This window comes from Phaseolus vulgaris, chromosome 6 (genome assembly GCF_000499845.2).
Source record: "Phaseolus vulgaris cultivar G19833 chromosome 6, P. vulgaris v2.0, whole genome shotgun sequence".
NCBI lineage: Eukaryota > Viridiplantae > Streptophyta > Magnoliopsida > Fabales > Fabaceae > Phaseolus > Phaseolus vulgaris.
This window is the reverse complement of record NC_023754.2, coordinates 26288174-26298496: the sequence shown is the minus strand read 5'-3', so window position 1 is coordinate 26298496 and position 10323 is coordinate 26288174. Positions and strand designations below refer to the sequence as shown.

Here is a 10323-nt window from a genome sequence, read left to right as displayed (position 1 = left end):
TATGAATTTATATTATTAGGAGTAGTAAATTATTTACAATCTATAACATTATATAAAGAATATAACCTTATATAACTTATATAAGTAACACTGATGGGGCTGCTAGGGGATATCCTGGTCTTGCTACTTGCGGAGGTATTTTTCGTGGGAGTATGGGGGAATTTATTGAAGCTTTTTCTGCGTTTCTTGAAGTTCAGACTGCTCTGGTTGCTGAGTTTTATGGGGTTATACATGCTATGGAGGAAGCTCAAAAGATGGGGCTTACTAATGTCTGACTGGAATGTGATTCTGCTTTGGTTTGTGCTGCGTTTACTGCTAGGACAAATGTTCCTTGGATGCTTCGTAATCGATGAAATGTTTGTCTTAATTACTGTGGGAAAATTAGGTTTACAGTTACTCATATTTTTCGTGGAAATGCGTGTGCTGATAAGTTGGCTAATTTAGGATTTTTTCATAGAGAACCTTTTCTTTGGTATAACAGGCTTCCACATTGTCTGTTCTTAGAATTCTTTATGAATAGGTATAGTCTACCTATATATCGTTTTTGTTAACATATGGGTTTTGGTATAGTTCCCCGTATTTTTGTATTTTTTTTTCTTTTGTTTAATAATATTTTTTTCATGTGATGGTAAATGATTGTTGTTACTTGAGGTGTCAGCCTAGCTGAGATCTTAAGTGGCATAGTGATACCTAACATGAAAGCTTTTATTTAAAAAAAAATACTTTGTTAACTTTTTTTTGTCATTTTTTACTTTGTCAATTTTATTATTTAATAAATAAAAAATAATTTATTTAGAAAATAAATAATTAGATTTTTTATTTCAAATAATTAAATAAATTTGTTTTTAAGAATAACGGAAATATAATTGTTTCAATATTATTTTCTCAATATATATACATATATTAAATTGAATTATTTTTAATTAATTATTCATAAAAATAATAAAATTGTAAAAATTAAAAAATTATATATATATATATATATATATTAGTTTAATGAAAATGTCAATATATATTTTAAAATTTAATAAAAATGTCAATATACACGTACGTGTATTAATAAATGATTCTCTCTTTTGATTATTTTTTTAGTATATATAAATTTTTATCATTTTATTATTTAAATATTTGTTCTTTTTAAATATTCACAATAAATAAAATCATATACACAATAAAACAATTATATACAATAAAATTATAACAATTTATTTATTTTATAATTACTTTTATAAAATTTTGTATTATTTAATACTTTTGTATTTTAATATTTTTTATTATTATTATTATTATAAAATGTAACATACTACCACTACAAGAAAATCATTAAATAGAAACTTGAGACCAAAATAATTAGTTATTTTTAACTAAATTAGAAACCATTTTATAAACTACAAAAATCTCATTGGTATCTAAACTAGTTTCTATTATTAATAAAAGTTTATAAAATAGTTTTTAAATTACTATCTAACCATTAGTTACCAAAATTTTTATTTTTTACTATTTTTTATTCTAAATTAATATTTTAAAGACTAATATAATATTTAAATTATTAGTAGTTAAAACCTAGATAGATAATTTAGAGATCAATTTTAAAACGATTTTATAAAATTTTATTAATAATAGAAACCATTTTATATACACAAATATGTTTTTAATCTTTAAATTAATATTTAATTTAGTTAATATACTAACTATATTTTTTTTAAAATTTAGTTTCTACTTATATATTTCTCTTAATATTGTTCTCTCTAAAATAGTGTGTATATATAAGATTATTACTTCAACTATTTGTACATACATGTATATAAGATTAAAGTTTACAGAGCTTTGACACATTAATGAAATATATTGGACTTAGCAATTTTAAATATAAATCATTATGATTTTCTTAAATAATTTCATCACTGTATATTTTAAATACATATAATTAATTACGTGTTAAAAGTTAAATATAAAAAAATCTGACAACAAATTAAAAAGAAAATAAAATAAAATAAATTCTTAAATTGTTTAGATTTATTTTTTTATAACATAAGTGAAATAAAGAAAATAGTAACAAGGTAGTAATGAATAGTTGAACATCGTCACAAAATGGTGGAAGAAATACTTTGTTGTATTGTGCATTTATTTTTATCCAAATTTTTATTTTTTTATTAATTTAGTGGGTTATACAATTTAATTGGACTGACAACCTTGAGTGTGTTTCAGGTCATGAGTTAGTCAATTTTATTTGGTTATAATTAATTAATATTTTTACTTTTCAACAAGACCTGAATTTATAATCAATGACTAAAAGCTTTGACCAACTTTTCACAACTCTAATTAAACTCAACTAAACTATTTGTTATATATAAATATAATGTTATATGTTTAAGGTTAATTAGTAACTTTTATATATATATATATATATATATATATATATAAAAGTAATTATCTCGAAGGTTCTCTTACAATTTTCTATACTACAACATCATTATAGAAATAAAAAATAGTTAATTATTATATTAAGAAAATTATATATTATTTAAAAAAATTTAAATTAATATTTATTATTAATAAATAAATTTTAAATTAATATTTAATTAATTGCTTTGATCATTTCAGTTACCAATTTTTTAGATTTCAAAGTTGATATCTTATTAGATACCACTTTAAAAATTATTTATCTAGAAACTAATTTATATATCAATAATATTTATAATTTTCAAAATAATATCTAATTTAGTCAATATAATAATTAATTATTTTTTTTAAAATTATTTTTATTTAATGATTTTTTTAGTGTTAATTATAGTTTAATCATAATATATTTATATTTATCTAAACATAATAAACAATTTTACGTTCTAATTTTTAATTATAATTTATTTATAAATATGAAATGAAGCTGAAATTTTATAATTATATAAAATAATTCACATAAACTCTCCTTGTTTGACAATTTACGGCATAAAATATTTAATAGTTTTGTTTAAATGTTTAACAACTGCACAGTAACAAACTAATATAAGCAGCAGAACATTGATCAATTTGGATTGAAATACTAAACCAAAAGGAACTGCATTTAATTTTAAAATTTGTACTGAAACAAGTCACAAACACCCTTACATTAACTATAATTCATTATTTTATGTAATTCAAAATTAAACTTGTATATTAAAAATGTTAAACTTATGAATGTTAAAACTTATAAATATGTATTAAGTCTAATTCAAATTATATTTAAACATAATTTTATTCAAAGCAGGAATACATTTAGTATTTCACTTATTTGTATCAATTTATTATTTATGTAGATAATATACTATTGCAAGGTCGCACAATACAATATTAATTAAGTGTCAGACTCTCCACAATTTAAAATATAAATCATTTTAAGCTATATACATTTTAATTACATGTAACTAAATTTTGATTAAAATTATAAAGCTAGTTACCATTAATTACTCCATGTAATTCATATATATTATACTAATACATTAAAAATATACAAAATAAAATATAAATGCTTAATATAATTCATATGTACTTATACATAATTAAATTATATCATATTTGCTGTAAAAATATATATTTATACTTAAATATAATACTTATACACAATTCAAATATGTTATAAATTATATAATACAAACACATTATGCTTTTAAAATCTGTATATACAATATATTATATTTACAAACAAATAAAAATTTATTAAGAATTAGATTATAGTTGGTTGTGCATGTGGTTTAGTTAGGTGGTTCATTACTGAGAGTGAATATTAGACAATTTTTCATGGGATGAAACTTCCTCAATCTAGAGTCTTCCATCACCCTTATTACCAAAGCCTGTCATATTCCTTACCCCATTCTAAGTTAGAGAGATCAATGCCCAAGCATATGCCTTGAGTAGGTTAGGTAGACCTGTGAATTCTGAGATAAACGTTTTTCATGTTTTCATATTTTTTTTGTTCATATCAAGATTTTTGGTGTTATGAGAAAATTATGTTCTCTTGATAATTTCAATATTTGTTATGTTTTATTACAAGATTATCAGTAATTTGTTTTGCAATCAAGATTCTTTAAAAAAATTACTTTAAATAAAAATAAAAACAAAACAGTTTAAAAAATATTTTTTATGCTTTATGACAAAATAATCATTAATTTGTTTTATAAATGAAATTTTAATAAGTTTAATTTAAAAAACTTTATATATATATATCATCTATATCTATAATTTAACCATCTCGTATTTTATTTATCCATTATATAAAAGAGATACATCTTTCCATTACTCACCATTTATTTAAATAACTTTATTACTTAATAAATAAATAAATTATTTAATATATTAAGTAACTAGACAGCTTTTCTTCTAAAAAATAACTACCTAAATTTTTCCTTTTAAAAAAACAATTCACATACAATTTTCTAAACTATATAAGATTATTTGTTTTCATAACAATGCGAAAACATAACCACACATATTTTCATTAGTAATTAGTAATATATAATAAAATTCTCTTATTTAGTGTACACAAAACTATTCAACAATAAGGGCATTGATATAAAAAAAATTAAAATAAAATACAATAAAAATGAAAAATAGTGGAAAAAATACAGAGAGAGCTAAAACATCGTGGGATAAAACTATAATGATTAATCCAAATACAACTTTCTGCAGAAAATAATTTAGAAATTAAAAGAAAAATCCGGTTACATTCAATGATACTAAAGTAGATACAGAAGAATAGATCAGAGAGAATTAATGAAAATGAATAATAAAATAATATTATTCTACTAGGGTAGCTTCCTCGTAAACCCTAATCTATAATCATTTATAGTTTGCTAATAAACATGGGCTAGTGGGGAAATGCTGAGAGGTTAGTTTGAAGCAAGTACACAAATCATACAGTTGACGCCAACGCAACAAGCAAGAAGTCAAGTTCTACATCACAATCAAAAACAGCCATGATTCCTTCCACGTATCAAAAGACAAATTATTCTCACTATTTATTATACTTCCAAAATTCTTCCAATGGTCGTATAAAATTTTACATGTACTCCACCACTAATTACTGAAAATCACCGTATCAGTCCAAGTTAAAAGATAGATGCATGTGAAATATAACATGTTATCTGTGGGCTGGAGCACAAGGAATTCATGACCAGGCTGACGTAGTATGCAACTAAGAAGAAAATAGAATTTTATGCAACAACTAAAGGGCACCCCAAAATTCATAATTTATCTTTTGTGTTCGTAGTTTCTATATAAGATAGTTCATTCAGTGCTTCTTCAGACACACAATAATGCTCACGATGCATACTAACATAGGCAGTAAGTGTGCATCACACCCAGCTCTCTCATGCTACTTCATGTTCACTATCAGGCCCTATGCAGTCACAACACGACAATTCGCCAGGCAGTTCATCCGGCTTGGTTTGCAGGGCCAGCTTGCCCTTACTGTATATTAACTTTCTTCTCATTATGTAATAGTGATGTAATTCTTTCTTCTCCCAAATTCAATGAACAAAATTCTAATAGTGTCCTTGAAAATTCGAAAATGTATTGGTGTTACTAGTGCGCTACTTCTCTCCTATATAAATTACAAGTTAGTCATCATAAATGACATTTTCCCTAGAGACAAATTATAGTTTAGTGGAATAATTGAATTGTGGTAGGCAATTGGACCATTGCCTCCATGGCTTTTCGCACCAAGAGGCAAAATCTTTTGATGCACCAGGAGCGCGCAACTATAAATTGCGTCACACAAGTCCAATCCAAACTCTTGATATATGGTAGATTTGTCGTATTACAAGGTCAGATTTTTTTGCTTCAAAACCTTTAAAATGTGACGATAAAAAAGGCCACTTTATCATGTCTTATAATTACTTCTACAGCTATTGTTAAGTATAACCACCCTCTCCTTTCACTTAAAGCAATAATTTCACCTTTAGCAGTACTTCGTTAGCCTCATGCAAAATAAACATATGAAACTACTAGATCAAGATCAGGGTGCCAAATTGCATAGTGCTTGCCCAGTAATCATTCATTAACACTACCATCAAATAGCAAGTACAAAATCCAATGAATTTAAGAAGTAAAAGTTAGGACGTGATTTCTCTAACCACAAAACAAGTATTCGGCATTTCAATCAGAAAACCCTGCTTACTATTTATTTCTGTATGTAAAAGTTCCCTTTCCCCATATTCATCTCAATCACTTTCAATTGAACTATGCTAAAAAATATTCATCTAGTGGGGGGAAGTGTGTGTACATCATTGTTAAGAAGATCTAGGAAGCACAGAAGGTAACCTCATAAGCAACTAAAAACAATTCCATGTCGGCACAATTCTACTTTGCTGGCATGTTTTTTCTCTTCTCATAGCATTCCCTCAAAGCACGTACTTCTGTTAAGTGTTCAACAATGGTTAATCAGATACAATTATGGAACTTAAACTTTCTGAATAAAATTTTAGAGATGGATAACATGTCAAGTGTGCAGAAAGGAACAGAGAAATTGTGAAAGACGGATACCTGGCTGGCATGCTTTCCAATTCCTGTTTGATCGAACAACGCAATCCTGAAAAATAAGGAAATAAAATCCTCTATGAATGGTCAGATCAATGAATCCTAAATCCGAGGGTTTAGGGTTTTAGGAAGGGAAAATAAGTAATTAACAAAGGCAATGAAGTTAACCTGCATCAGGTGATAGAGAGAAGAACATTCATCGAGCTGATTTACGTTCTCGTCATCCTCGTCCAAATCGCTCTGGTGAATGCCTTGCGGCGGCGAAGGCGACGGCGCCAATCCTTTTGCTTCGTTCCGGTTCACCGGCAAATGCTCCATTTTAACTGCAACCGTTTCACACAAACCAAAACTCTTAAAACACTACCAACAAGAGAATGCATGAAATTAAGAAAAGCTCCACAAAACAGAAACGAATCTACATGAAAACAACCTTCAACTTCTACTTTTTAAATAACATGCACTTCAATTCATACCCAAAATTTTCAAATCCCCGCTCTATGGACCAAAAAGAGAAAAATCAAGAAAATATTAGGAACTTACTCAGTTCCTTTCTGGCGAAGGATCGAAACTGCTCAGGGAAGAGGATCACCTTCCATTGCTCTTCTCTTTTATATTTCGGCGTTGGTGCTGCTATTTCATTGCAGGGCACGTGGCACGCTCTTCAGCTTCCTCTCTCATGTCTTGTGTCACCGCACGATAACGATTACTTGAAAATTTCACATTATTTTAGTTATGCGCTATGGCACGAAGATAATTTGAGATTACAATTAGTGTAATAAATTATTTAATTTTACAATTTCAATATTGATAATTATGAATTGAAATTAAAATTTGAAAAAATTAATTGAATTGTTGTAATAAGAAAAATTATTTACATTCTATAATTAAACTAAATATATTTCATTAACAAAGTAGAATTTTTTAAAATGTTATTAACAAATAAATATTATTTTCAAATTTATCAATTAATTACTCTATAATTAATAAATTTCTAACTTTAATTCATAATTATTTTTGTTGAAATTAAATCAAGAAAACTTTTATAATTTATTAGATTACTTAATTAATTTGTTAATTTTTACATTAACAAAATCTACTATAAACTCTCTTTACAAACCATAAATGTGATTGAGATGAGTTTTAGATGGATGGCTATAATTCATTTTATATTCAAATAATGTGATTCATGCAAGACCTACCAGATGGGTACAGAATGAAACACAAAGCCATGTGAAAGACTAAACAAACAGAGAATTTTATTGGTTCAATAACTACAGTTCATGCTCAGAGTTATTCAAGCTTTTAAAATCCAAATTAAGACTACAAACAAGACAATGTTTCAATAAACACCTTCAATAGAACATGGTTTCATACTGAAGCAGTAGCATTTCCAGAAACAAATTTGACAGAGATACTATTCACACAATGGCGTTCATCAGTTGGGGTATTGTATCCCTCTCCTTTGGTAACATGACCCAAGTGTCCACCACAGGCTGCACAAGTTATCTCTGTCCTCCTCCCATCTGGGTCAGGCTGAAAATCACAACTTCCACAAATTCAATACAATTACAATTTCCAACCAAAAATGCTACTGCAGAACTAGTAACAAGGAAAAATGAATGTTGGATAATAAATTTTCAAAATCCACTCACAGATCGATTGATGGCCCCAGGAAAACCCTCATAGAAAGAAGGCCAGCCACAACCAGAATCAAACTTGGTTGAAGACTTGTAAAGAGGAGTTCCACAGCCAGCACAATTGTAAACTCCTTCTTCATAAATTTTGTCATATTCTCCAGTACCCTTCAATCTGCAGAAGTTCTCAGCAAAATAGAAGTTAAAATCTACTTCATGCAAACCAATTTGATAGGTTTAAGGGTGTCTCAGCATACAAAATTGGACACTATGTAGGCTTAAACGGCATGCAATCCACACATCTATAGAGATAACTTAACCCAGATACAAAACTTTTTAGGGGTGATAAACTGTTATAAAATAGTTGAATGAAAAGTAATTCTTAACCTTTTTCCTAAAACTAAAAACATGAGGGGAACTAAACGCACAAAAGCTTACCATTTTAGAATATCAAGCACTTCAATTCATACCCAAAATTTTCAAATCCCCACTCCCCCAATATGGATGAAAGAGTGAGAGAAAATTTAAGAAAAATTTAGGAATTTACTCAGTTCCTTTCTGGCGAAGGATCCGAAACTGCTCAGGGGAGAGAATCACCTTCCATTCCTCTTCTGTTTTGTTAATGGAGACTGGTGCTGCCATTTTTTTGCTGATGCTAAGACTGGAGAAAGGCCCTTAATATAGTGCCCAGTTGCATTGAAAAAATCAACAGCAGACTGGTGAAGGGCCCTTATTGCATTGCACAGTTGCATTGAAAAAAGCAACAGGGGAACCTATAGAAACATTTTCAGGGAAAATGAATTTGGACTCTGAACAGTGACAGATGCGGTGATAGGAGTGGCACCATGGCACGTTGCACGCTTCTGAGCTTCCTTTCTCATGCTCGTGTCACCGTCAGGTTAACCAATACTCTAAAATGTAGTTTGTATCCATGCATTATTAAGAATATTGTTTTTTTAAAATTGCATTTATAGAAATCAAATAGTAATTTGGATAAAAATAAAGGTTTTTACAATTAAAATAATAAAAAAACTAAACTTAATGCCTATATTTTTTTATTTAGAAGATAAATAATATAATTAACATGAGAAGAGTTTTTCTTAAGGGAAATTGATATAATAAAATTAATATAATATTAGCACATTAGTATGTGATTCAGAAAGTATTGAACAAACTTAAATGCATATTATAGATGAAAGTATTTAGAATTACATTAAATTTAATGGAAAAATAGAGAGTGTTTACCCACAAAAAAGAGAGTGACATATATATTGTCGTTTAGTAGACTTGTAAAGTGAAACGACATCAAGAGAAATTGGCATTTTCCTTTTGTGTATTCAAAGAGGTTATATGCGAAGAACGAAGGATTGAGTTTTGTTTTTCCTGAAACTGTTGCAGTTAAAATGGATCACTTACCGGTGAACCGGAGCCAAAACGATCGGCGTCGTCGCCTCCGCCGCAAGGCATTCACCAGAGCGAAGTGGACGAGGAGGACGAGAACGTAAATCAGCTCGATGAATGCTCTTCTCTCTATCGCTTGATGCAGGTTAACTTAAATTACCTTTGTTAATTACTTATGTTCCCTTCCTAAAACCCTAAACCCTCAAATTTTAAGATTCATTGATGTCGTCCATTCATAGAGGATTTTTTTTTCCTTATTTTTCAGGATTGTGTTGTTCGATCAAACAGGAATTGGAAAGTATGCCAGCCAGGTATCCATCTTTCACAATTTCTCTGTTCCTTTCTGCGCGCGTGACATGTTATCCATCTCTAAATTTGCAGATAAGTGCGTGTAAGAATGCATTGTCGGAATTCATGGAAATTTTGATTTGGAATCCAAATAACTAATTATTGGACTGTTTCTTTTCCCCTTCATTTGCAATTTATAAATTATTTTATTCAGAAAGTTTACGCTCTGTAATTGTTTTGAATTGATCATTGCTGAATTCTTCTTAACAGAAGTACATGCTTTGAGGGAATGCTCTGAAAAGAGAAAAAACATGCAAGGAAAGTAGAATTTTGCCGAGATGGAATTTGTTTTTAGCTGTTTTTGAGGTTACCTTCTATGCTTCCTAATTCTTCTTAACAATAATGTACAGACACTCCCCCCTCCTCAAATGGATATTTTTTACATAGTTCAATTGAAGGTGATTGAGATTAAATTTGGAGAAGGGGG

At 28.1% G+C, this 10323-nt stretch overlaps 2 protein-coding genes and 1 long non-coding RNA gene across 7 annotated transcripts; 1 reads left to right on the top strand and 2 right to left on the bottom strand.

Annotated features, from left to right (window-relative positions):
* Positions 1 to 6130: 6130 nt before the first annotated feature.
* LOC137832315 (uncharacterized) lies at positions 6131 to 7193 on the bottom strand. Of its 2 annotated transcripts, none has more exons than XM_068640410.1 (4): positions 7054 to 7193; positions 6682 to 6836; positions 6520 to 6565; positions 6131 to 6392 (listed from the first exon to the last, which is right to left on the bottom strand). In XM_068640410.1, exons 2-4 carry the CDS (start codon positions 6829 to 6831, stop codon positions 6337 to 6339), a joined length of 252 nt encoding a protein of 83 aa, XP_068496511.1. In that variant the 5' UTR covers positions 6832 to 6836; positions 7054 to 7193; the 3' UTR covers positions 6131 to 6336. The 2 variants fall into 2 exon arrangements, with proteins under 2 accessions (XP_068496511.1, XP_068496512.1); XM_068640411.1 differs by having other exon boundaries at positions 6944 to 7087.
* LOC137832314 (peptide methionine sulfoxide reductase B5-like) lies at positions 7082 to 8989 on the bottom strand. Of its 3 annotated transcripts, XM_068640407.1 has the most exons (4): positions 8745 to 8989; positions 8166 to 8322; positions 7864 to 8046; positions 7082 to 7219 (listed from the first exon to the last, which is right to left on the bottom strand). In XM_068640407.1, the coding sequence occupies exons 1-3, from the start codon at positions 8897 to 8899 to the stop codon at positions 7882 to 7884; spliced, it is 477 nt and encodes a 158-aa protein (XP_068496508.1). In that variant the 5' UTR covers positions 8900 to 8989; the 3' UTR covers positions 7082 to 7219; positions 7864 to 7881. The 3 variants fall into 3 exon arrangements, with proteins under 3 accessions (XP_068496508.1, XP_068496507.1, XP_068496510.1); XM_068640406.1 differs by lacking the exon at positions 7082 to 7219 and having other exon boundaries at positions 7745 to 8046; positions 8745 to 8988; XM_068640409.1 differs by lacking the exon at positions 7082 to 7219 and having other exon boundaries at positions 7745 to 8046; positions 8695 to 8909.
* A 513-nt stretch (positions 8990 to 9502) lies between these two features.
* Positions 9503 to 10310, top strand: LOC137832313 (uncharacterized). Of its 2 annotated transcripts, none has more exons than XR_011084552.1 (3): positions 9503 to 9693; positions 9814 to 9859; positions 10107 to 10310. It is a non-coding gene; the product is annotated as an uncharacterized lncRNA (long non-coding RNA). The 2 variants fall into 2 exon arrangements; XR_011084553.1 differs by having other exon boundaries at positions 9814 to 9933.
* Positions 10311 to 10323: the final 13 nt, after the last annotated feature.